Source organism: Anomalospiza imberbis, chromosome 2 (genome assembly GCF_031753505.1).
Source record: "Anomalospiza imberbis isolate Cuckoo-Finch-1a 21T00152 chromosome 2, ASM3175350v1, whole genome shotgun sequence".
Classification (NCBI taxonomy): domain Eukaryota; kingdom Metazoa; phylum Chordata; class Aves; order Passeriformes; family Viduidae; genus Anomalospiza; species Anomalospiza imberbis.
In genome coordinates this window covers 13600881-13628216 of record NC_089682.1, presented here as the reverse complement: position 1 = coordinate 13628216, position 27336 = coordinate 13600881, and the positions used below count along the sequence as shown (strand labels likewise).

General features: G+C 43.4%; 1 protein-coding gene across 9 annotated transcripts in view; it reads right to left on the bottom strand.

Annotated features, from left to right (window-relative positions):
- Window positions 1-598: 598 nt before the first annotated feature.
- PCYT1B (phosphate cytidylyltransferase 1B, choline) overlaps window positions 599-27336 on the bottom strand; it is a 48057-nt gene continuing 21319 nt past the window's right edge. For 2 of the 9 annotated variants that reach the window (XM_068179837.1, XM_068179836.1), the window contains exons 2-9: window positions 26544-26643; window positions 25114-25230; window positions 21792-21943; window positions 20795-20873; window positions 17579-17721; window positions 15194-15382; window positions 12016-12194; window positions 10718-11030 (exon numbers count right to left, since the gene is read on the bottom strand). In XM_068179837.1, the coding sequence (XP_068035938.1) occupies window positions 10847-11030; window positions 12016-12194; window positions 15194-15382; window positions 17579-17721; window positions 20795-20873; window positions 21792-21943; window positions 25114-25230; window positions 26544-26643 (1143 nt within the window). In that variant the 3' untranslated portion in view covers window positions 10718-10846. Of the gene's footprint in view, window positions 10191-10717; window positions 11031-12015; window positions 12195-12223; window positions 12317-13003; window positions 13037-15193; window positions 15383-17578; window positions 17722-20794; window positions 20874-21791; window positions 21944-24278; window positions 24377-25113; window positions 25237-26543; window positions 26644-27336 lie in introns of those variants that run through there. The other 7 variants (XM_068179840.1, XM_068179839.1, XM_068179843.1 and 4 more) reach the window with 7 other exon arrangements.

Below are 27336 nucleotides of genomic sequence, written 5' to 3'. Positions count from 1 at the left end.
AGCAGACCTGCAATTAGGAGAGGGTTTTTCAATGGCTGTGCCTGAAAATGAGCATGGGTGGGTTTTTAATATGGCTGGTTTAACTACAGATACTGATTTTTTTTCTCGTTACTTCTACCTTTGATTGGAATATCTTAAAACTATGTTTTAATATCTTGGGGCTGTTAATTCCAAACTTGCTGATGATACAAAAGTATATTTCCTTTTTATGAATTTCAGAGTTATGGCTTGCTGATGTCATTGCAACCTGCTTGTCTTGACTTACAGGACACATAAATACAAAAAAACCGTTTTCAGTGAAAATGTCCCTTACCTGTTGTATTTATGATTAACAAACTGAACAAGAGATGCTTGCTCCTTGATTCTTCCTGAGAATTTACAAACAACTTCTCTATGTCATAGTGTAACAAATAGTTTACTTTTTGTCCATTGTGCATTTTTCTGGTGTATGTGTCTTGAATGTAATGTTATTAATCCTCTGCCTAGTTTAATAATAATAGATATAGAAGTCTCTCCAAATCATGTACATATTTGTGCTTCCTGCTTTTCTTTTCTTTTTCATGTACATATTTGTGCTTCCTGCTTTGTTTTGGGGCAGCAAGGGGTCTTTCAGAGTCTACATTTGATGAGAAATATTCAGAAAATACCAAAATGCTTCTTTTGCAACTCAGGTGCAGTCTTTGCCTGTGTAATTGACTATGATGACCCAGGAGAGCACAGAGAAAGTCTTTGTCCTGCTGCAGTCTGTGCTACCTCTTGGGCAACGTTTAAAGCAGATCCATTGACACATGCTTAAAGAATACGGATATTAATTACAGTGTTCTTGGAAAACTCAGGCTACTTTTTGCTATGAAAGGCTACATTTAGTGCTACAACTTGGGTAGCATTCTTTTCTTTGTCCTCAGTAGCATTTGCTTTGATACACCTTCTCTAAGAGGTGTTCACTTTCTCTAAGAAATGAGCAAGAGTGATCTTTAGTGCAATTGCCCGTTCACCTTCACCCAGACATGGTATTTAAGGTGATATCTTGACCTCATGGAAGAGGTTTCCTCCCTCCTCACCTTATTAATAGGTACCTCTAGATCCTTATGTGTGAGGTGCTGCAAAAATGGTCAAGATTAATGAAAAAAAATCTGTAGAAAACAGCCTGAATGTTCAGTGTTAGTATTTATCTTGAGGAAAACCATGCCCCATTGTAGTGTTCCCCTTCTTTGCTTGTTTCCAGGTTGCCGTGGTTTCTGGTAGCTCTTCCTTGCTTCTTCCTGGCATCCACACCTGTCTGTGGATTCACATATGTAAATGTGTTTTTGCTGAAGTTAAGAGAATGTGATGGCACGTGACAGAACAATGTGTTACTGACTTCAGAGGTTGAGTTTGTTCGCAAATGAGGATCGTAGCTAGAAACTGTGTAGTGACTTCAGGGCTGAGTCTTGCAAATACTTGCACAAGTCAACATTGTATGAGAGGAATGCCACTTAAATGAATGTTCTCAGGATCAGGACTCGGGCTGTTGATATTAATTTGAAACAATGAAGATTTGTGTAATTGAAGCAGCTTTCTAATTAAAAATAAATAAGAAAATTTAAAGTTCATGTGCTTTAATTGCAGCATTATGTTGCCTTAAAAGTCCTCGAAATCAGCATAGTGATCTTGTTTGCTTCTTAAATCTGGAGGGGTTTTCATGTGGTACTAGAAGGATTGATGAGTGTATGATAATTCTGACATTTTCCTTCTGGTGTTAATTGCTTTATTGATTTTTTCCTTTGAATTGAATACTGCCAAGAGGTGTTGGACACAGTCCTTTGAAATCCGTGCCCTCTGCAGGTCACATCAGGCAGGGATTGTCCTCAGGGACCTGCAGGCTGGCTCACCTCACAGGGAAGGTGTGCTGACCCTGCAGTGGCGTGTGATGAGTTTGCCATGTGGGTGGAAATTAAGTCCCTTTGTTCCCAAGGTCAGGTATGGGACAGCTCTTCCTGCTGAGCTGCTCCGTGTTGCACCTGGCGAACACGAGGGAAAGTGGTCTTGTGGTGCCTTTCCTCTCAGGTGGCATTGCTTGAATCTACTAAACCTGTAATGGAGGAGTGAGAAGGTATTTTTTCATGAGATTACCTGGCGATATTTTAAATTTATTTTTAAATCTTCTGATACTTGTCTTGTTTCTGGTCTATTACCTGTGTATTTGACTTGTGTATACTCTTATTTTCCTTTTTTCTTTCTGTGGTTGAGAAATAAAATTATGTAAAAACTGTTTGTTGACATTTTTAAAGGACTGGTTTGGTTTCACATAGTATGGAGCTCAGTTTGTGATTTGGCAGTCCAAGGTCCATTTCTCACATGCCTACAGAGGAGCACCCTCAGAGAGGTGCACTTGGGAGCTCAAGAGGAATTTTAGCATATGAGCTGTGTTTGGGTTTGGGGTTTTTTCTGCTATATAAACCTCCCAAAAGCTAATTCTCTGATTATTCTTGACAGTCAAAATAGCTCTTAGAAACAGATCTTTAACCTTAAAATTTCTTCAGTGTTCCATGATGTTTTATATGCATTTTGAAGTTATTCAGCAAAATGAAAAACCCCAAAGTTTGTTACCAAGCAGTTCCAGAGCAGGAAAGTGCTTGGGGACCCGTCTTGCTTGGCTCGTTAGCTTTCTTATTAAGTAATAAATGAGGCTCCAGATGGCCAGATTTTGCTAGAACTGAGATAATTTTCTTTCAGATTAAGAATTTATTTTAAAACTTCAGCTGAGAAGAAATCTGTGTTGTACTTTCTCACTGCTTACCATGTGCCATGACGGGGTATTCACAGGAGCTGAGTAGTTAATTAAGTAGCTCAAAATTGCAAAATGTGTCAGCGTGTACTGCATATTTGATAGTTGCTGCCTGAGAAGATAAAGCAAACAGTTGCAGCAGCAGTATAATGAAGATTTATGGCTTTAGGACACAAACATATGTGGGAGAACAATTTGTAATAAGGGATCAGTTTCTTGCTATGCAATTCATGCTTTTTTTAGATGCTGTAGACTTACTCAGTACTTCAATTTGTTGTTTGCAGTGGAAAGAAGTCTTGCAGTAAACAGTTTTTAAATGAAGCGAGACATATAAAACATGTCAGGCATGCTTGATACGAAAAAAATAAACTTTTTAAAAATGTCAGATCAGTTTATAGTCAAGATCTAACTCAGAGACTGTTTTTACTTGAAGCTGTTGTACTATCTTGTCTGGGAGTTACATGGAATGTATGGAATGGAATGGAATGATGTAAATAATGCGTGCTGTGTGTTGTCCAAGAGCAGCAGCCATTTAGAAATGGTGCCACAGCAATCCTGAAGTACTTTTCTGTCCTAGTGACTTGCTTAATTTTTGTATTTCTTTGGCCCAAGCTACTCCCCTCATGGGTCTCCTGGTCCAAAGGCAGTAGGCACATCACTGTGCTTCTGCCAGTGTGTAGCTGCAACCAGCATTTGAACATTGTAAAACGATTTTCTGTTTTGCTCTGCCACTGTAGATTCTTTTCCTGAAATAAATAAATGTGCAGGTACCTGCAATACACTGATTTAAAAGATAATTTCAGAAGAGAACTTCAGTTCTTCCCATTTTCAAGGTCCCATGTCGACTGTTTGGTATTTGGAAGCTTTCAGAGGAGTTTCATTGAAGTGCTTGTGGTTGTGGGAGCTGATGTTGCACGTTGTGCCATGAGAGCTGTCCTGGCAGACTTGGGCCTGTGGGTGTGCATGGCTGCCCCAGAGCACCTTCCTTGCCTGATCCAGTTGGTTCTTCACCCTTTGGTTAATAAATCTCTTTGTGGATATGGAATGCTTGATATGTGTCCTTGGGGTGGTGGAGGTCCAACACTCGAGGCATGGTCAGGTTTGCACTGAGGTAAAGTGGCTCTGTGTGTGTGTGTGCCAGGTGTGAGTCACAGCTGTGTGGTAGTTTCTCTCTGTTGTTGCACTAAAGGTTACTTTTTCCCCCCAGGGAAACAAATCTTCCTTCCTTTAGAGCTGTGTGTCCCTTCAGTGAATGGGTGTCGTGGTCAGCGTGAAGCAATGCTTGAAAACTGCCTGTGTAAAACCACTGGGTCCTGCATGTTGTAATGGATAAGGCTGTCACTCACAAACTATTCACAAATAGCCATTTGTGATGGGTGAAGAGGCTGGAGTTCTGCTTTGTTCTGGTCTTTTGAAACGAATTTTGTCTTGCTGTTAGTGCTCAAATACATAATGAATCTGAACTTTTGGGTTCTCGGTAAACAGTTGAGTAAAACTTGCAAGAAGATGTCTTGGGTAGTTCTCTGTGGATACAGTTTCATTCAGGTCAGAATGGCTGGAGTCAGTTCTGCTGATGGCATGGTACCACCACCACCCTTTGCATCACGGCTGGGTTTTAATTAGCTCCTGTGTGGTTTAGGTCTACATTGTTAATGACAAATGGATTTGACTTCCCAAAGTAGAAATTTAAAGGTGTCAGAATAGAGGTGTTTGACCTCACAGCATTATTCTTTCTTCCATTTCTTTAGAAGATACAGACTGTGAGCTTGTGGGTTTTCTAACAGTTCTTCATGTTCTCTCTGTGGCTGTGGTACCAGGTTTGTGCTGTGGGGTCACTTGAAGAAAAGCTTCTCTTGAGGAGGAAAAAGGAAATTAAAACAAGCCACCCAAAATTTGTGATGCTGTTTGAATTATATTCCGGGGGCATTTTGTAAATTCTTATACAGGATATGGCTTTATGCAGTTTTGTTTGCATGTGAACAGTATGAATATTTAAAATGTTAGGTTGGTTCTTTTCTGGAATAAAGGCACTCATTTCTGAGAGGCCTTTTAGATAGCCAAGGGGGGAACAAATGAAAATTTCCCCCAAGGGATAGTTCCCCATTTTGTTTTGTCATTTGCTTTTAATGACATACCACCGAAGTGCAAGCTCAGGACACTAGTAAAAATGAAGCTCATTAACTTTTAAGCTGATGATGATATAAACTGTCTTAAATATGGCCAAGTAGCAAAGTAACTGGATCCCTACTGGTTAATGTGTTAGTTTTGAAATGAAAGAGCTGGAGCCCAGTATGGTCTGTAGAACATTAAATACCCCATTGGTAATCAGAAGTGGTCACTTGTAAAGAGCAGGTTTTAATTAATCTGCTCTTACGGCACAGATGATGCCTTTGCAGTTCACAGTCACTTCATTTTATGGAAAACCAGTGCTTGTAGAGAAATATAATTAGAGAATCACAAAAATATGGTTAAAAAAATACCACAAAATGTGTTGAAGAGGACATAATTTATTCTATCAAAGCTGTTTCTAGAATTTGAAGTATGTGTGAGACTTGATGTACACATGCAGCCTGGTCAGTGCCACCAGGGAGGATTTTCCCTTTGAGTGTTCCTGCTGACATGTGCTTAGGCACAGGAATAATTGAGATAATGGAACATTTTTGTCTTGAGTAATCCTGTTAAACATTTAAAAAATTAAATTGTGTTTGTGTGAAAGGCAGAACTGCCTCACCTGGCCTAGAACTTGCAGTTCCCCATTCCTTGTTGAAGCAGGGATTGATGCTGTTGAAGAGAATATCTAAAAGGAGATGGAGGCAGCAGGTGTGAAAGAACTGTTTGAACTGGCCATGAGTAACTGCTGGGGCAGGGGAGTTCAGGTCTCATATTTGAGGATCTGGTTGTAACATGGGAGCCTGCTGCATTCCGCTGGGAGATCCGGCAAACGCGCTTGTCCTGGGAAGCACCTCAGTTTCGCTGGAGTCTCAGCCCCACGTTCCCCACTTAGCACAGTGAAAGTGCACGTCCAAAGGCTTTCAGTTATTTTTATTTCAGGCTCTGTCTCTTCTCCCTTCAGGAAGAGTCATAAGGCAGTGGCCTTGATTTCCATTTGGATTAGAAATGTTGATGCTGCCCTTCCTTACACTGGGAAAGGGCCTTCCTTTTGGAAAGAAAAGGGCAGAAAACACACCTGTGTGTGTGTACTTGTGGAACACGCATTGTGTTTTGAGAGGAAAGCAAGCTCTTGTCAAAATCCATTCAGAAGAGATCTTAAGATGGTTTGGTACTTGAAAGGGCCTCCGTGCAAGAGGCAAAGCCCTGGCTCCATTTTCTGCCTCACTTTCAGCTCTGTTTTATGAGAATGTAGGGGAGTTACGTGGTATCACACAGGAGACTTTCCATGATGGTTTGGCACCCATTTACATGCAAGTTTCCTGTAGCATCAAACCCTTCCTTCCTGCAGAGCCGACTGGCCTGGTGTTGGTTCAGGGACTGCCTTGTTCCTGAGGGGTTTGTCATGAACCAAAACAAGGGTCTCCTCTGGACTGGGCTGCACACCGTAAGCTCACTCCCAGGGATGTTCCTTACACATCTCCCAAGTGGTACCAAGGCACTGCTGAAAGCAGACCCAAATACATCTTGGGTCATACAGGTAACCTTGTGTTATCTGGGAGCATTTTGGTGTAGACTCTGTGCCATTAAATAGTTTCTCTCCTAGGCTCAATGACTTGGAAATTTGCTTATTCTGTAATTAAAAATGTCTTGGCTACGAAGTCCTGAGCCTCCATTTGCTGTTTTAGCTTCTCCCTGCCTGAGGCAAGACTGTTGAATAAATAACTTTAGAGCTGCTGGAGGTACAGACTTCTTACAGAAAGGACAAATGGGAAAGAGCAAAGCAGGAATATTGGTGCACCAGACTGACTTGGTTCAGGGAAGAGTCAAGTCCAAAAGCCAGTGTCAGGATTTGTCCCTGTGGCTCATGTTTGCTGCTGCAGTTTTCCATCCGGCACAGCCATACATCATCTTGGCACCCACAAGAGCAACTCAGCTGCTGCTGGGGATGGTTTTCAGCAGTGGAACCAGAATGGCTGCAAAAGCAGAGTTTCTTCCACTTTGAAGTAAGAATTAAAATACTGCCTCCCGATTCCACTGTGTTGGGGCAAGGAAAAGAAGGTATCAGAGTGCTGATGTCTAATGCTGCAACTTTCCAGTTGGGACAAGCACTTCCTTGCCTTCACCCACACTTTTCTGGCTGCAAGGTAAAGGCAAGGAGAGTCAATCCTCTTAGTGCAGAGAGCAGAAGAACTCAAGCAGCAGCCTTTTGGGCACGCTGGCAGAGCTGCTCTCGTGGCTTTGTGGGGGTGTAAAGCCCTGGGTTACCAAGGATGGGGATGACAGGCACTGTGCTGTCACTGGGGTTTCCTCTGCAGGTTGTGTTCATGTGTCCAAAGATGCTGTAAAATGAAGGGGAGAGGCAGCTGTGTCTGTCATACACTTTATTGTTCATGTGGAGTTTGGCTGATAAATAGGACTGAATTAAAGCAATACTTGTGAAAAGGAAAACCCAACCATGACTCAGAAGTGCAAAATTGCCTTCCACATGTCCAGACACCATGAGGTTCTGGTTTGCTGGAGACAGCACATGAATGTACCAGCAGGGCAAAGGCTTCAGCTTGGTGATATCCTAAATGCAAACAGGACACCTGGTACAGAATATGGCTTTGTTGCTGGGTAGCCACCTGTGACCCTGAGAAACAGCTTCTGTTAAAAACAGGTCACTGGTGAGTTTTTCTCTAGTTCCCATGTACAAGTCGTAGTGCTGTCTCCACTCAAACCACTGAGCAAGGGCTGCTGAACAGTAAGTGCTAGGAAAGTAAAATGAACAAAAAACAACGGTAAAAGCTAAGAACAAATCCTTGCCCACCTCCATTGCATTTGGATATGGCTTGTACAACAGCACCAGTAGAAGCAGGCAGTTCCAGTGGTGGAGGAGTGGTTTGTGATGGGAAGACTTAAGACTTGCAAAGGATCAGAAAAACTAACAAGTGCGTCCCAGGTATGAAATTACAGTAACAGGTTGCCTAAGGCTGAGAAAGGTCTTAATTGCATCGTCCCATCAGGCACACAGCCGGTGGCAGCTGAAATATCTGTGGCTGTCCCTTTGCACATTCCACCCTATTTCCTGCTCACCTGTTTTTGCAGCCCTGTGAAGGAACTAGTTTGACTCCAGAAGACAAAGTGCATGAGATGCTGTGTACTTGGTCTTGTGGTGGTCTGGGAAGTGTCTGGCAATGTGTTGCCGAAGAAAAAACAGTTACCTCGTAGTGGAGGAGGTATGAAAGCTGTAGGGAGTGAGCAGAGTGTGGGGCTAATTTGGTGCCTGGTACTAAGGTCTGTCATTTACTTGCCCAGAGGAGTATCTGGAAAGGTGTCTACCGACAAAGCAGGTCACCTAGCAAGGTAAGGACAGCAGCCAGGGGGTGCTGCTGCAAGCAAGCACGCACAACCACCTCACATGCTTAGGCATCTTGGTCCCTTGGTTTTTTTTCCTAGAATGATGTGGAGCCCTCCCTCCCCCAGCATTTTCTGTGCTGCCTGGGCAGGAAGCCAGCAAATGTTGACAGGTGCTGCCCACAGCAGTCAGTGTGTCCTGGTGGGTTTGCAGTTCCAGGCAGTGGTGGCACAGCAGTGCTGCTGTGGCTGCGGCCCCCTTCCCGGGCTGCCCGAGGCTGTGCCCAGCAGGCTGCCTGTGGGACAGGGACAGTGGCAGCCTTTACCTGCCGGCCTGGCACCAAAGCTGCTGCTGGGCTGCAGAGGCTCAAAAGTGCCTGTGCACTGAGGCAGCTGTGCCAGGCAAGCCTGGGAGCCAAATGGCATCAGTGGCATAGCCCCACCACAGCGCTGGGGGTTTCCTGCAGCTGTGGGGTGGAGCAGCCCCAGGGCTCAGGAATCCTGCCAGCTCCTGCAGCCACCTCAGCAGGTGTCAGCTGAGGGACTGAACGTGGAACCAGATGTCAGGCAGGACTGGCTTTGCCAGCTAGGAAGATCAGCATTGAGGGGAGAGCTTCACTTGTGTTTCTGCTTCAGGCTGTACACGTGTCATGGACAGGGAAAGAACATAGTTGGGCCTAATCCTGTTCAAAAAGTTTCCTTTTTTTTTCCCATTTTTTTCTCCGTATTAGTGTAGAGGAATAGCCTTGGGATCCTCTGCAAGGGTAGAGTGTCTGTGAACACATCTTGTTTGAAGTTTGATGAGAAGTTTGTACTGGCTGAGTACCATGTGACAACAGTAGTTTGCTCATCATTTGCTGATACATAGCTGGGAGCAGCAGGTTTTCCTAAGAGGCCACATCCCAAGGCCTTGGGATATTTTTATAATTCACCAGTAAAAACCATCAGCATCTTCAAACTCTTATTTCCTACACCACCACATTCCAGCTATGGCTGTCTTTTCATTTACTTTCTTGCCTTCAAAGTGCAAAGCTAGGGAGCAAACCAGAAGTGATTAGGCAGCTGTTCAGGCACTAGGAACATGGAGAGTGATTTGATAAAGCAAAAAGCCCGACTCTTTATGTACACCCCACACAGAGGCTTGCTCAACAAACAGCACTGAATATGTTAAATGGATTTCCACCAACTTGCCTGGAGAGCTCTTCATTTCAGTGCATGATTTGGGCTCTGGGACAGATGTTATTCAAAAGGAAAAAAACCCCAACTTTATTCCCAGTTTCTCAATATATTTGCTGCAGCAATGCCATTCCTTCATGTGCCAGAAGAGCTCAAGGTCAGCAGGGTACAACTGCATCTTCTCTCTGCAGGCTGCAGCCAGCACTTCCCTGTGTGCTGGGTCTGGATCGGGAGCCAGCTGGGCTCCTCCTGCCAGCCCCCCTTGGTGCAGAGCTCCCACAGGCCTGGCCTGGAGCAGCAGATGGAAAGCAGCAACACAGGGGCAGGAACTTGCACATGGGTGTGTTTTTCTGTCAGTCCCTGGGGCTGTGCCTGGCAAATGCTGCTGGCTGGGCCTCCAGCACCATGAGGGAGTGGGGATGGGACAAGCTCTTCCTGAGATCTCCCCTGCTGTGCTCCAGTTCATTTTTGACATCTCCCAGAGCACGATCCCTGCTGCCAGAGATAACCCTGGTGTTCCTCAAGCTTCTCCCCATCCAGTGGTTGAGTTCATAGCTTGTTCTTCTGTCTCATGGTTAAAAAAATATATTTTTTATTTTTCATCCTCATCTCCCTCGCTCATGCTGCTGAGGGAGGCAGAGGCAGCTTTTGGAGAAGAGGGAGGGGAGGTCTTATTGATGACCCAGGGTGGAGATGGAGAACGGGACGGAGAGCGGCCTCGCGTAGGACTGCTGTTTGGGCTCTGCCGGGGAGAAAAAGCCTGGAGCATTCGGCCGCTTCGTTCCTGGAACATCTGCTTCTGCAAAAGCAAAGTGAAAAGATGCTCTTTGAGTACTGCACAGAGGGGAAGGCTGTGGGCAGGCAGGGGTTGCACTGTGCCTCTCACTGGGGAGTGAGCAGGGAGCCAGAGTGCTGGAGCATGGCTGGTTTGCCTCTGCTGTGCTCGTGATGACCTGGTCCACACCCCCAGTGTGGGAACACTGTGTGTACTGGCCTGAGCCACACACGGGGGACTCCCTTTGTGCACAAATTGGTCACACTCTTGTCTTCAAAGGTCACTTTTCTACCTGAACACCCAGTATTCCTAGTTCATACAGCCTTTTCCTTTTAGAATGTTAAGAAGGACCACCCCTCTCCTCCTGAGCTTCCTAGCTTTCTCAGACTTTATTCCTCTGTGCCTTCTTAAGGGAGACAGCCTGGTGCCTGCCAAGTACTGGCAGCCACTTTTCCAGCTCCCTGGAGCAGGCACGACCCAAACCCATAAACTGAGGGTGGAAATGTCAGGATTTGGGTGTCTGTTGAAAAGAGAAAACACTTGCAGGCTCTGTTTTGCTTGGAGCTTTATTGTCACTTTTGCTTTGTAAAGCTGAGTTGAGGCCTGCTAGAGTTGGTGGGGTGGAAGAGACACCTCTGCAGCCAAGCAATCTGCTACACTAAGGCAAGTGCCTCTATTCATTAGCAGCAATGTGGCTTTGCATCACGCTGGGTTACGGAAGACATGGTGTGTGCTGTGCAGCTGCTGCAGGCTTCACATGGAAAATGCCAAACCCGAGTGCCCTGCTGCTCCTCCGGGGGATGGGGAGCAAGAAGCCTCAACCTTGGCTGAAGTACTGGCAGTTGAGTCACAGGCGATGCTCGGCTGAAAGGAAGATCCAGCCCCGACAAAGTTAAGTTACCACTCAGGACTAAGAGGAAAATACTTGTGCAGAATGTATGGGTTTGCCTGTTTTAGCTGAGCTCTAGCTTGCAGTTGCCCAGTTTTCATCTTGTTCCTATTCCCCTTCCTTCTGCAGTGACTGCCCTGTGCTGACACGGTATCTGGCTGCTCATCTTGCTCCTTCTCCTCCTCTTTGAAACTCAGTATTCCCTGCCAGCAGAGAGGCAGATGCTGGTTTCCCCCTCAGGTTTCTGGGTGTTTGCTAAATCCCAGGGCGAAAAAATCAAGTACAAATACTGAACTTAGCTGTTCCTCTGTGAGCTCCCTCTCCTTATTTACACCTCCATCACATTAGCCTTTATTGACTTACTTTTAGAGCCTGGATGTCACCGCAGTGCAGAGTGGCAGAACAGTTCCTGCCTGGAGCTGCACTTCCCAAGGCTCTGGAGCATAAAAACTCATGGTGTGTAATCTACCCCTGCACTACTGCTAGGTCCACATTAGTCAAGACTTCCTAAAATCTCGATAGTTAACAGATGGTGGCTGATCCTGATAAATGGTGCCTGGAAGCATTCAGATAGGGGAGGATTTCTGCAGCTGAGAGCTGCAAGGATGTCACCAGGGCTGGCAAAGCCCCAGAGCCTGTTTGTAATTCAGTGGTAGGGGTGCAAAATTTCTCTTTAGATCACAGAAATGTGAGGTTCTCTTGGCTTGTTTCACCCTCTCACTGAAGATAATCCCCAACAAAAAAAAAAAACATGTTTGATATAAAATATATTTTTCCTGGCCAATCAAAATACTTTGACTGCCTTCTGTTGTCACTTCTAACAACTCAGTGGCGCAGTGGTGCTTTTTAGTGGTGTGGTGGCAGTGCTGGAGGACATCCAAGTGCTCCAGCCTGGCTTGGCCTGCACCATCCCATGTGGCAGGGAGCCACAGAGGGTAGGGATGGAAAGGAGAATCCCACCTTCCTGCTAAATCCCTCAGCCAGGCTGTAGGACACCTGCTTCCTTGGCCTTCAATGAAGAGTTTGTTGCTGGAACAAACTGATGCACTCACACCTTCAGCAGGGCAAGTGCCCAGCCCCTCCACGTTGCCTCCTGCATTAATGCTGGAACCACCAGGCTGCTGGCTAAAACCACAGCTCTGCAGGAGGAGGAGGTGGTGTCACTCACCTGCCTCAGAACACCTCTTCTCTCCAGCTGTGCCCTAGCAGGATCAGTAAGCCATGCCCTTTGCAGGCAAGGAGCTCCTTGGGCCACTGGGTACTGAAGAAGTAGAACAAGTGTTAATGGCTTCCTTGGAGTGTTGGAGGGTTAGACAAGGCTGGATGCACTGTGGTCCTTTACCAGAGGGAGGGAAATAATTTCAAAGCCTTGACTCAAGCAAGTTCAGGTACACCCAACCAGTTTAGGGTTTGTTTTTGGTAAACTTGCTACTGGGAAAAAATATTTTGCCTGTTTCTGAATTTTACTGCCTATATGTTGATATCCCTTTGCTTTACAAAGCAAGTGCCAGCTGGGTGTCTGCTTTTGAGCTGCTGATTGTTCCAAGGCCATTTTAGGTCCAGGCTGCAGACAGGTGGTGTGGCCTAAACACCATCCCCAGGTTCCAGCTGCAACTTGTCTCACCTGAGCCCCTGATGATGTCTGAGGTGTGTCAGCTGTTTGGAAGGCAACCTTCCCCAAGTATCCCTGTGTGCTGAGCAGGGGGAAGCCAGACCCTTGAAGGGACACCTTATCTGAAGGGACATTTCTGAGAGAGACTGGCACAAAAACCCTGCCCTGTGAGCTGTGCTTTCTCTCCCCCGACCTCAGTTGTAGGTGCCTGCTGGTACATGTCTGAGAGGAGCTGGAATGGACACCTGCTCCCTAGAGTGGTGTCTCTGCCATTAGGCCCTGCGTGCCAGGCAGTGTGGTGGTCCTGCCTCACATCACAGAAAGGTTTCGTACCACACTAATCATTGTTTCTCACCTCTCTGTGACTCTCTTGCAGAAAACATATGCACAGGGGATTGCACAGGTGGGCAAAATTGCCAATGAATTCCAGACATCTAGACATTTGAAAACTGACATTTTGACCTCTTTCACAAACAGGCATTTTTCTGTGGGTTACACAGCCCATACATTTAGAAAATTGATGCTAGCCTAAAGTATATTATAATAATTATTTGTGAAATAATAACAGCATATTAATGGCATGCAAATTACTGATCTAGGAATCCAGCATGCCCATAACGATTCCTGTACACTTAATGTCAACATTAAAAGCAACTTCTAACTAACAGTGATAAGGCAAATTAGCATTAATACCAGTTTTGACACTAATAGTAAGTTATCATTTTTTTAAAAGTCTTTCCTGTTGCCAAGGCTCAAACTGATTTTAAAAAAGCTACACCACCTCTCAGCTTGCTGTCACTGATGCTTTTCCTACAACACTGTGAAGAGATTTCATTCCTCTTGTTCTTAGCAAAGGTCCCTGTGATTCCACCAGACTTACTCTGGCCAAACACTTACTCAGGAATTGAAACGAGTTTCAATTTGATAAAATGTTTTATCAGCAAAGGTTTTTAAAAATGCCATTAGCATGCACTGTTGAGTGGGTAGAGCCAGGAAATAGGATCAATGCTTTTGAATTCTTTTCCTCTCTCTGTACAACTAAACTCATCTCACTTCCTGTGGGTTTCACGTACTCTGTTAGCATCAGCTTTAGTTATTCAGCATGTATGGCCAAAGGACCACCCCACATGGAGAACACACCAAGCTCTATGGGCAACAACTCACAGAGGAAGCTTCATGTGGATGTGGACAATGCAGGTAAACCTGGGCATTTCATCAGAAGAGTTGCCTTCTTGCCCTCCCCCAGGAACATGACAGTGTCAATGAACAAACTGCTATATAAGCTCACTGCTCGTGTGACTAGGGCCTGTGTTGTTGAGTGATCACCGCCTTTGCGTGGACAGAAGGAGCTGTATGATGACAGTCTCTGTTCTGAAGCCTTCACAGCCTAATTTTGGGTTTTTCTCAACTGAGTGGTTATCAACATGGCAAGTCAGTGCAAAGATGAGAACTCCAGTAAGAGACAGGCACTGCATGACTTGGTAGCACTGAGTTGTGACGCAGCATTGATGTGTGTGCTGCCTAATTCACAAAAGCTTTGTGACTCTTCCTATGTGTTTGTTTACAAACAAAACACCTGCTGAGTTCCTTCCAACAGAAGGTGCCTTTTTCACTCAGAGTTTGGAACCAGAGCAGTGTGTCTGAGATCGTGCCTGCACTGGAGGGTCGAGGTTTTCATCCAGACACAGACAAACCCTACATTCAATTTAAGCTTTCTTACTGGTTTCAAGGCAGCAAAGAAAAGTCATACAAGCAAACAAAGTTTCTTGAGGTTTGGCAAGCTATCAGAACTGACAGATGGGGGGGGGCAGGACTCTTTTGGGGCTCTGAAGTGTCACCAGCTCACCACTCAGTGCATGAGTTTGGTTTGAGCAGGTTTCTTGCCAGAAAGATGCTGTTGCAAATTCTGAACTGCCTTTCCAAGGCACTTGGAGACCTTTAGCAAATGGCTCTGTGAAGCCAGCACATACCAAGGAGAGCTTTGCAAGTGCTTCAGTCCCACCTGAACCTTCCCTGCTGTCAGTTAGATGAGCCTGAACTTGACAAGTAAAATAATTTCTTGGAACTTTACATCAGTAGTTTTTGAAGTTAGAAAATTATAATCTTCTACTGCTGCATACAGACCAGGAAGAGAACTATTGAAAACCTTTTCAATGGTCCTGTTTTTCCTCACTACCTCCAGTGTATATCCCTGATATACAGTGGTTGCATTTAATGCTAACGGGCCAACAGACTGTATTGGCCTGTTTGCTTGTGTGGTGCTGTGATGCAGCTCTGCTGAATGCAGTATTATATTCATCATCACACCTTCACAAAATACAGATATCCCAAACAAGCAACAGCCAGAAGCAGCAAATCCTGCTGTAGCAGTATTGGTAAGCATTAATGGCTTCAGCAGCCAGGTTTGCCATTACCCTGCTATGCTGGCTTTCGAGACAAAGACTGCAGCAAAAGTATCTGCTCTTCACCTGTGTTAGAGAGGAGAAATAAAAACACTCAGACTTCCTGGGATGGCAGAATACCTACCCAAGCTCCATCAGGTCCAAACAGCTCTAAAAAGTTGCCAATGAATTCCCTGGACTTTTCTTCCCATTTCTGAATGAGGTCATGGCTCTTCTCTTCCACCTTGTAAACAAATTCTTTTGACTTTTCCTCCACATTCTTGACTTTTTCTTTCATTTTGTCCACTTGGTTTTGAAAGCGATATTTCTTCTCCTGTTTTAAAAATGTGGTCAAAGATTAATAAAAAAAACTTGGAAATAATTAGCCACAGACAATTAAGAAGAAGAAAAAAATTGCATTAATGAATCCTAATACATATGGCCTTAGTTAGCTATTCCCACATTATTTCTATAAATGCAAGTTTAACATTTGTGGAATGAAGTGCAGAAGGTACATATTGAAAAGATTTCTTGTGTGATTACTGTGTTTAATCCACTTCATGAATCTTTCTGTATTTTCAAACTGAATGCACTTTGAAATTGATATGAATCTTGTGAATGATACAAGTGGGAAATTAATAGCTCAAACTTAAGAGTCAGCAAAAGGTAAATCTCCCTATGCTTCCTAGCAAATGCTGCTGACTTGCCAGCCTGGATGTTAACTTGGACTAAAATGTCTCTTTGGGTGGATTTCTGCAAAGCAGAAGGAAAACTCTCATCAATTCTGAGCCTGGCTAATACAAGAGCTTCTGGCTGCAACACAGATGTGTGTAGGCCAGTGGCTTGCGGCCAGCAAACTTCACAGAAAAGAGAGCAACTCCTAATTGCTAAGTCACACAGAAAGAGAGAGAGAGAGTGAGAGGATAGTATTAGGGAAAAGCTTCTGGCAAAAGCTTCTGAAATACTTCAGGATTAAAGGGCTTTTGTCTTGAAATACTCGTGTGCTCCACACATTTTTGGTACAAGCAAATAAGCAAGGCTGTGCTCTTGAAGGTGTGGTGGTCTGTGTAGAAGTACACATCACTATTGGCTTTTAATTTTCTATTAATTTCATGGCTACTTGAATTTATTTTAAAAATAAATTTATTTTTAAATTTGGGGTTTATTCTAGCTCACAAATCACTAAAAGAACTGTCTTTGCAAGCCACAAGCACAAACAAAATCCCCAAGGTCCAAAGAAACCCAACTTCCTCTGTACCTGAAGGGTGATCAGCCCTTTGGCTGATGAGGAATGAGGAAACCAGTGCTCTTCTGCAAACAAGACCAGTGCTCTCGTGAAATCCTGGGGATTTATTTTTGAGACAAACAGTCTCCGGAGCAAATCAGTATTTCTGCATTTAAATTACTGTAAGCTAAACAATCATGTCAGGAGGTTCTTCAGGAGACATCAGTGTCTGAGATGAGGGCAAGCATAACTTATGCAACAGTATCTTAACCTCACAGCTGCTAAAGGATAAATTTGAGAATCTCCAAGGCATCCAGCATGCCTTATTTTAATGGATATTTGCAATAGTGATCCTTCTGAGTGGAGTACTTACAAGAAAGATTTTTTTAAAGGCGTAGAAGACTTTAAAAAAAATCACAGTGAAATAAATATTTATGCCCTGTGATCTGGGGTTTATCTGCCAGACTTCAAAAAAGGAAAGAGATAAACTCTAATGAAATGACACAATTCAGTCCTTCACAAGGGGGTTTCCAAGCTCCAGGGAGGGAGCTGAAAAGTCCTGCTGTGAGCCATCTCAGTCACAACAGAGATTTCAGTTACGTGGGTTATCTTGAGGTTTTAAGCCAAGACTTGAAACAGAAAATGAACGAAGGTAAAGTCTAATTTCCATAAAGTGTTTACTTCTCACTGGAGGGGCAGGGCTGTATGTGGAAGTTGAATAATCTGAGCTATCCTTTCACATAGCTCTCCTGCCATTCTGGTTCCTGAGCTCTACAGCAGCATCTTTTATGTACCAGCTTCCTAGCATACTTCCTTGTCTTCTGAAAACTATTTCAGCTTTCCCTAGTAATCTCACTGCTCTGTTATTTGCTTTGTTAGGGTTTTCTTGGTTTTCTGTTTTGTTGGTTTTTTAATCCTATCACATTGTAGAGAAACTTTGGATCTCAAAATCCATGCTCTCTGGGCTGCCTTCTTGGAATAGGAATATAGAAAGAAATCACATTTTGTGTGAATGGTTGAACAGCTTCTGGTGGGAGGGTGTGCTCCTTCCTAGTGTGTCATTGTCACCTACAGCTCAAGGAGGAAGGGCGAGCAGCAGCTTTGCTAAAAGTGTAAGATGGAAACAAAGCTGCTAAATAAGAGGAGCAACTAAAACTACCCTCAACTTACCAGTATCTTTTAAATTAAGTTCTTTCCAGCTATTTTAAAAGCAGCAGGAGGAAGATATAACTTCTTATCCTTTACTTTACATTCAGGATGCTAGGAGAGAGTGTTTGAGGAGCAAACATGGATCACTGTACTCACATTTATGAAACTGACATTCAGCTCCTTGGCAGTGTATCCTCGCTGGAGATTGCGCCGGGCATACACGTCGTAGTCCCGGACTATCCGAGTGATGATATCCGACGTGGAGATACCTTCGGTTCTCTGCGTAGGTACAAACATTCCTGAGCAAAGTGGGAAAAGAAAGCCTGCTGATAAAGCTTGGCAGGACCAGGCACTGTGGCAGATAGCTGAGAACGAACACAAAAATGCCTGACAAGGGCAAGAGGCTTGCAATTCTGCCTTATTCCTAGCTCTCTCCTGTTGTTTCTGTATGAGTTTGGCGAAGGCAAGGTTGCTATACTACTCCTTTTTTTCTCAAGTCTTTAGGAAGACTAAAAATTGCCCTCTGTACAGTGTCAGCTGTGAGGTGGAAGTTATTAGACTGGCAGGGGCTCCCGAGCCAGGAAAGCCAAGCTTCACAGCTGTGGCCAATTCACTGAGCAGTTCTTTGCATAAGCACAGCCCTTATTTATTGTTATATAAAGGAACAGGGAGGTTTGCTGCTCTCCTTTATTTCCACTCCTGTGCTGTACCATCTGACAGTCTGTTCTGCTGAGTAGAACAGACCAGCCTCTGGACTTGACAAAAGCCAGGAAAAAGATGCATTACAGTAACTGGAAAACACCCTGGAAGTGCCAGTGGTTTGTAACAGGAAGATGAAGTGTAATTGTAGTGTTCCACATCCGTCCAGCCATGCCAGTGGCTGCATAACCATCCTCCCTGCTCCAACAAATCAGTTCCCAAGAAAATTGGCCATTCATCAATACTGCTCTTATTTTCCTCAACACAACTGAGAGGTAAGTGGCTTTCTAACTGCTCCCCACCAAAGCAGGAGCACCTGAACTGTTAATGCAATTCACAACTGCAATACTAGCAGAGTGCAGGCACACCTTGGTTAGTAGTTATTTAGGGCTACAAAAAAATTACTACTCTCACTTATATGTAATTGCAACATGAAACTGCTGATGAAAGAGAGAGAGAAGACTGGAGATGGTCTGGGAAAAGGAAGTAGTGCTTTGTCTTAAAATGGTGTTATAGCTCCTGGCAAATTAATCCTCTCACATTCACTTAAAGTCAGTGGGCATTGGTACCTGATTTTACTGGGTTGGAAAAAGACTCAGAGAAGGAATCAAGAAGCTTAGCAGCCTCTTGTGACTAAATGCTATGTGACATATTTTCTTTCTGATCTCTAATTAATACTCTGCTAAAAAAACAGATTACTTTAATCATGAGCAGACATGTTTCCCTGACTCTTGCTTTTCAGGCTTGCACCAGTCACTCAGGACACTATTTTTGGAAGCAATGAAACCCACTTGGAGCCAGAAACCTTTATAAATAAGAGTTACAAGAATACATGGACAATATCCAAACCCCACCTTTAGTTAAGCTGAAAGTGGAACTGTAGGTGGACATTAACCTCAGTCACTGACTTTGCTTTCATCTTCTTCATGTGTTGGACTGATCCATGTTTTCCAAGCTAATTGTTCAGACGTGCACAGTTTCAGTCAGTGCACTGTTACCCAGCTCACCACCGCCCATACACCCTCCCATCCACTGAAGGTAGTGGGGAATTGGGAGCCCATGAGAATTTACCCAAGGAGCTCCCTGGTTCCCATCCACTTTTCTGCTCTCCAACAACCTGATGTGGGAAAATGGGAGCACTGGAACTATGGAAAAACTGTGCAAATTCATCAACAGCCTTGGTCTATTTAAAACACAACACCTAGGAGAAAGGGGGGGTTCATTATTGTAATAATGCTGCTCTGGAGCATCTGGGACTATTGCAGGGACTATTACTCAGAACTCATCACAAGTAAGTTAACATTATTCCCAGTCTATACATAGCAAAATTCAGCCATACAAGACTCAAGATGCTTCTCTGGTATCTCATTGTGCCAGACACAATGGACCACAAGTCCCTGAAGCTGCAGGTCCATAGTCTCTTCTGCAAAGTTTGAGTTTCTCTCAGGTTGTGTGTGCACTGTGCCTGTGCTCAAGGACAGCAGAGAACGGTGTGCCAAGTTTGGGTGCTCTCACACCAAATCTGGTAATGATCCAGTGACACCAAGAGTTCCTGTCATGTTGCCCTGTGTACTCAGCACCTTACAGAAGAAAAGCAAAATAGCTGCCTGTCCAGCATGTGTGCAGTATGTCCCTTGGTGACCCACTCTTACCAGAGAGGCCTTTTTTCACTGCCTACTGAAGGAAGCTGGCTCTGAATCTATAGAACAGTCATTCCCAAAGGAAGATTGTGAGTCTGATACCACAGGGAGGTTCACAAGTGGAAAAAGAGCAAGAACTGCTGCTATAAAAAGCTTATTCCTTCAGCTCAGGTCAATACCTGGTCTATAGCTGTCATTGTATAGTTTGAGAAGGTCACTTTGCATGGCATATTACCATCAGGCGGATTGTTCTGGAATTTTTTCAAGCCTCCAGTATACATGTCTATGTAGAACAGAGAGGCTGGATTTGACAGGGTTCAAAGCAGCATCTGTAGGGAGCAGCAGCAGAAGGATACAATTTGTTCCTCCTCCTTCCACTGTTCACTCTGTTAGGATAGCTACTAGTAGCAAGCAGTGGTTTAATGTTATCTCCTCAAATTTAATTAATCTTCCTTGAACTGAAGAGACACAAATTCCTAATGACTTCAGCATCTTCATGTTCAATGTAATATGGTAGTCAACCAAACTGCTAAATGGTCATGGGAAATGAATTACTCTGATACTGATTTAAACCCTCTGCCAGTGTAATGAAAAGAACCCTCAGTGCAAGTGGATCCTAATGGCTCCTGAAGGTTGCCTGTGCTTGCCCATATTAAGGACTGGGATGTGTCAAGGAGGTGTCAGTTTATGGTTATCAAAAACTGACTAAAGCTGGCTGGGCTGCTGTGGGAACTGAACTAATCTTCATCCATTCAAAATTCTTAGTCAAGCACTATAAAACTGTTTAAATCATGCAGATGGGTCTATTTTGTGCTAGATCTGAATGGTTTCCTCGGGGTTATGGCAGGAATTCAGGCAAGGATGTCCTTTGAGGTTTTCTTTCTGCTCAAGTCAGCAGTACCTACCATTAGGGTGTAAGACAATGTGATATTACCTCTACTGCTTCTCTCCCAGCAGCTCTGGTTAAAAGGCAGTAAAAAAATTTGAGCTGAGACTGAAAAGGAAGGTGCTAAAAATGTGAAATTGCCCTTACCTGCTTCCTTTATGTGTTTGTATACGTCATCCGAGCCAGCGGAAGAGTACGGGATGTCATCATGTGCTACGAAGTCAATCTGCCAGTGAACAGAAGAAGAGTCACATCACCATCACCAAATTGTGGTTCACTGGGGGACTGTTATGGAAAGTTATCACTTTTCTTGACTTCAGCTAACTTGCTTTTGACATTCTCATCCTAAAGCCGTCACCTAGTGTAGTGTACTAGATTTGGGCCTGCAACTGCTGTGAATCATAACTGTATGATCAATTATGAAAAAACAGAAATCTTCTCTCCAAAAGCACTGTCACTACCACATCACTCTGACTGGCTCAGTGTGAGATGCAGTACAAAACCCAAGACACAGGCTCCTGCTTTTATTCCTAGTGCAAAAGCAAGTGGTGAAACCTTGGCTTTCAAAACCATGGAGGCAAGAGAATTGATTTCGGTCCTTCGGGCTGTGCATATATACAGGTATACCCAGTACTGTCATGCTGTCTTTTTGTCACCCAGTGATGCAGACACTAAAATACATCCTACTTTATTATGCTTTTGTTAAGATTCATATCTGTTACAAGGCAATCAATAGCATGTAAAACACTCTGTCCTGCCTTTTAGAGGGCACATGGTATTTTTACATATTGCACCTGCTGCCATTAATAAGAAACACGCTTTTAATTCAGTTCAGTCACTAGGTGACAACTTTCCTGGTTTACCATCTCCTTTTCTGAAAGTCAATTTATCAATAATTTTTTCGGTGTTATTTTACCTTTCAAAAATCCCAGCAGAGAAATCATCTCAGCATACTGAGATAAAAAAGGCAAAATAAATATAATGTTTTCTGACAGAGATAGAAGCAAGGAATGCTATGTAGCTAATTTCAGTGACTGGAATTTACTTAACAAAATAATTTGTTCCACCTAATAGGATTTCAGACTTGCTCATTCTCAGCTGTCAGTCTACAAAGGGGAAGGGAGAGATAAGAGAACAAATGTACCTTATGTTTTTCAAGGAACTCAGGTGTCAGTGTCCAGGGTGCATCTCTGATGACCTCATCCACATAACGACAGTGTCTGAGGGCTTCATATCGCTCAGTTTCATTCATCACAGTGAAGCCTTTGAATTTATGAGTTAAATCATCACTGCAAACTAAAATATAGAAGTATGAGCAAAATGGCTCCACATTCAGTAAAATTAGCATGACCAGGAGTTGATTATACTAGGTAAATCCATTACGCACTTAGTTATTAGCTTAGCAATTTTTGGGGTGCTCCAGGGCATCTAAGAGTTCTGCTTGAAGTTGGCAGATACAACTGTGTAATAATGAGAGAACCTTCTCTTTCTGGAGCTGCAGCCAGAGGCCAAGTATGGTATTTTAAGACACTTCAGGTGGTATCCTTTACATGCTAGGGTAAACCAATCCCACTCTTAAGTGGGGATTTCATGGGCTGTGCTATTTTGGGGGTGATGGCCAGTGCTTTAAAACCAATCAAAGAACAAAGCGTGGGCAATCACAGGGTTCTCACTAACTTCAGGTATCACAAAATGAGGCAGGAAAAAGGTCACCTAATCCAAACCCCCTCCTCCCAGCAGAGTCAACTACAGGTTGTTCAGGGCCATGTCCAGTTGGATTTCCAAAGATGGAGACCCCTCAGCCTCTCTGGGCCTCCACTTCCTGCTTTTTATTTTTATGTAAATAACACTCTAAAAGGTAAATTTGCCAACAAAGCTCAAAATCACAGTGGGATAGTTTCTCATTAAATTGATCCTGATGGAAAACAAGTAATAGAAAACTTTACAGGAATCTGTCTCTGAGCTTAGCTTTGAGTTCAGCAGGTTTCATAGAAAGAAGAGTAAGGCTTGTGCCATGTTCTAATGGAAAGCTGCTGAAGGAAGCCTCAAGGAAAGGACTGGGAGAAGCCATATGCTCTATTAAATGAGCAGAGCTAAAGGTCCAGAAATCCTGCATCTTTAACTGTGGATGCAGTAATACTTTGTCACGTTGCTTTTAAAATGAGGAGCAGCAATACCCACATTACCAGAGGACTGCAGAAGTTAGGTATTATCTTTTTACCCACATAACATTGTGTAAAAACCAGTGACCTTCTCCACAACCATTTCTGTCCAACATTACAGATACAGCAGTCATTTGACACTCCACATGGAACAATGTGATACCCATTTATAGCTGGGTTGCCAGTGGTTGTCCTTCACCACAGGTCAAACCCATGCCTTTGGATCTTTGTCTGTAAATGTACTTGACAAATTATAAATGCAACATTACCAGTGCTGCAGTGAAGTGTGAGAGCAGCCCTACAGTTGCTGCTTCTTTCTAATTTGAAAACATCAACCTATCAGGCAAGGTGCGGGCAAAGATGCATTCTTTTCTGAGATCTGAAATGGATGTTCCTGCTGTGATGGTCATTAAGGACTTTCAAAGTAGGAAAAATGTAGAAAGGCTTAGATAGTCCTGAAGCTTGTGCAAAATTCAAAGCCACATAATAGCATACATATGAATTTCGGCAAGCAAAATGCTACTCTGTCCTATTATGTCAGTTTTGATGCCTGCTGACAAGAAATTTAATGGTGATCACAGCCTTTTCAGGAGAAAGATCCCTTCAGAGACTGTATTTGTATTTATTTACAGCCTTTATGACATCTTTAGTCTTCCCTCTCCTGGAAGAAAAGGTCTACCAAAATTATTGGAAAATTGTAATTTTTGCTTGAATTCTGAAGAAAGGTTTGATTTTATTTTCTGATTACTATTTATTCATGTACAATGCAGACACAATATCTTTCTTTGTACTTCTTTTGAATCTGTCATCCTGCTTCAATAACTGATTTGGGAAGGTATAAATGTCCATTTTAAAAAGAAAAGTGATCTTAGGTCCAAATAATTGTCTTCACAAGAAAAATAGAAGGGGTTGGTTGTGATGCCCACAAAGACATACTACACTGGTACTTCTGCAGCACAAATTGTATGTGGGTGGGGGAAGGTGTCCATTTTTTAAACATGCTAACACACAGTGCCTTGCTGGGAGAAGGTGCTGATGAGTGCTGTCTGCTTTGTCCTTCATGCCAAAAATAAGGGCAAAGTGAAGCTATGCCACGAATTTCAAAGGAGCCAGGCTTTTGTCCCAAAGCTCCTTCCCTTATCTGGGGCAACCCCTAATCCTTTAAAAACACCAACAAAATGTACATAACTTGCATTTTTTTTCAAACCTCAGTCTTGCGCCTCCACTTGCTTCTTCTACAAGTTGTCTGGCTCAGCAGGAAACAAAATGTTTGCTTTCTTAATGTTTCCTTCCTAACAAAGGGACTTGTCCTTTACCTCACAGGAAGCTCCATGGGAAATTACCACATTTCATAAACTTGATGAAAACTAAAATACATGTTTATAAAGAGGTTTTGTTTTTCCTCTGTGTTGGGTCTTTCCCCCCACCACCCCCGCAACAGTTTGGGACAAATATGCAAAATAATGCACCTTATAGTACCTGAAGTTTGCACTCATGTTCACTGTAAAGCATTTGAGCAGCTGAATGAAGGTTGCTGTGAAATGTTTCTGCGAGGAATATCTCAACCCTGGAGGTGCAAGGAAAATGGAACCAAACTGCACATTTATGAGGCTTCATGAGAGCAGGGATTGCACAGCCAACTAGGTAGGAAAGAGCCACCCTCCAGTGACTCCTCTGGCACAGGCCAACTGCTGAACAGCTGTTAGCCAGGCACACACCAAGAAAAGAAGATATTCTTAGCCAAAAAAAAAAAAAAAAAAAGAGAATTAAGAAAGTAACCTGCCTGGGGACACCTGTGAACTGAAATTTCATTCCACTCCTGACATACATTTGGGTTTTCAATGACAATGGGCCAGACTTAGCTTCTGTGATGATGCTGAAAGCTGGGTCTGGACCTGGCAGGCAGAGGTCATAGTCTGCTCCTGGCTGGCAAAGGGACCAATGAGCCAGAAATAAATAATGGTTGCTCTCATTCACTCATCTCCATCTTTGAACAATTTTGAGCAAATAACTGAAAAAGGTAAATTATTCATATGGAGCTATTTTAAGCTCAGAGCCATGCAGGCACCTGCTTTAACTAGAATGGGAATTGTGCCTGTGCTGCTGAGGGCAGAATTTGACTTTTACTTTAATTGACGCAATTGTAAGATGTAATTCAAGGCAAATCACCTATAGAAAGCCCCTGAGTGAAAGCAGCATTCAAGTCATAGTGTATAAACAGCTGGGGGTGGGAGCACAGCAATAACTTTTTGATAGTGAAGCACAGAAGCAAAAATCCAGTGCAATAAATAACTCTGATCTTACCTCCTACTAATAAGTAGCTATTTGGGAATAGAGTTTTGGCTTGCATAAGAGCTCTAGCATGGCCAGCGTGGAAGAGGTCAAATATTCCATCTGCATACACTCTGACAGGTCTGTCAACTGTGGAGAAAGAAACACAACAGTGATTTTTCAGATCCCAAACAAGTTGCACTTAATTCTGCTGGATGGCATTTTGTTCCCAGATCAGATGATTGCAGAGATTTACCTCAGTTCTGATATTCAAAAGCCCCACAGGTGAACCTGCAGTTTTTGATACTGCACATTACTTGTTCTTCATACTCTCTGCTGTTTTCTCTCAGACTTACCCTATTTATTATCATCCATCCATCATCCCCATATTTTAATTTAGCAAAAATGTCATCTTCCTGTCTCATTCAGAGTTCCACCATATGTCTTGTTCTTTTCTCTCTGCTTTTCTAATCAGATATGCCTTATAGATTTTTCCCATCATTTCCCTTTCCTCCCCTCTTGCCTTGACTTTTCCACAGCTTACTGCTGTAAAAATCAATTGGTTACCTCTTCTATACAAACCTTTTACTTCACTTTTTCCACCCTTTCCCCAAGTTCTTCTCTCTAATGAGCCTATAACTTCTCTGTCTCATGCTATCACCCTTCTAACTCTTTCTGTACAGCACCTTCAGCAGCAGCCTCCAGACTGAAAAAGGACTTGCTTTCTCAAATGACATGCTTTGCCAACTCCAAGCAAAAGCACAGTGGAGATGAAAGCAACAGAGCTCAAACCTCCATGGACTGTGTTTTAGTGACAGCAGAGAGATGTCTCTGCAGTCAGGACATCCAAGGGTCCATGGGAGAACACTGTTCCTTGCACAGCTGACTGGAAAGCTTCAGCTTGCTCCTGTAATGTGTACATACTTTAAAAGCTTATTTTAAATAAACAGAGTAAGTAAACAGAGCCTTCTAAAAAATAACCTCTTGAAATATGGGTGGGCTGACGGATGCATTTAGGACTTCATGTGAAATCATCCTGCTTCCCCAGTCCAATCACAGATGCCCAGAAAAAGAAATTGGCAAGCAACCATTAAGGCCACTGAAGGTCTGAAGCGATCATCAGGAACACCAGTGAAAGAAATGTTTTCCAGAGATGAGAATCCAGAAGGTAGCTCCTACATAATACAATTTTCAGGCTGGCTGGAGTGGGCTGGCAAGCCTTCCTTCCAACCAACATCCACAAATATATCAAACTCTAACTTGAAATGTTTTCTCTTGTTTTTTCTCTAAGAGAACATAATGGCTCTGTAGTTGCTGGCTTCTTCTTCATTACCTGACAGCACCAGACATTAGGCTTTTGCTTTTGAGTAGAAGGCACAAATAAGCATTAATTGATGTTTGTATGGAAGAAGCAGTGCTTAGGGAGCGCCCATGATCCTGTGGATATAGCTCTCTCCACACACCTGGTGTTCCCAGGCGGGCTTGTGCAATGGTTAACTTCTCATGGGGTGCTTGGCACTGACAGCTTGTTTCATCTGCGAATGGAGCAGGTGCCGTCAGAGTCTGGAAGGAGGAAAAAGCACAAAGAAAGTAAATTTATTTTCAACACCAAGAAGTTATAAAATTACCTTTTAATTGTGGCAGAATGCTGTAACCAGCCTTCATGCCAGTTTGTTCTCTGGGGATTTTGCTTTTTGGTCACCCCTGAGCACACATAGGGTGTGATGGTGAGAAAATAAAGCTTTCTAAACATGTCATGTAACTGAATTCTTTGTCTCTGTTAGAGAAGCTTGGTCATCTTTGAGGTGGGTGAAGGCACACAATTTTTTTGTTTGCAGAACAAAGTCAGGTTGGATGGTGTGAGCAGCTTAACATTTCTCAGTGACTCTGAAGGCCCAAGGAAAAATGTATTCTTTTACCTGTAAGTAACAGCTGGAAAAACTACTTGGGACTTAGAAAGCTGCAAATGAGCCACCTCTTAACAAGCACCCTTTCCTGCCACTGGCATCAGTACAAATAATTGGGAGTGGAAGTTGTTTTGTTGTGGTTTTAGTCAGAATCTCCTATAATTTTGAGGAGCCATTAAAAATAAAGGCAAGGATGCAACCTTAAGTCCCATTTAACAAGAGCTGACTGAGCTGCAACTCCTTTCTGGTCTGACACGTTCTGTAATAGTACTAAAACACTCTTAACTGTGATCAGAGCACCACAAGGGTACTTGCTCTGAGGAGCTTACAACCTAAAGATATATGAGAC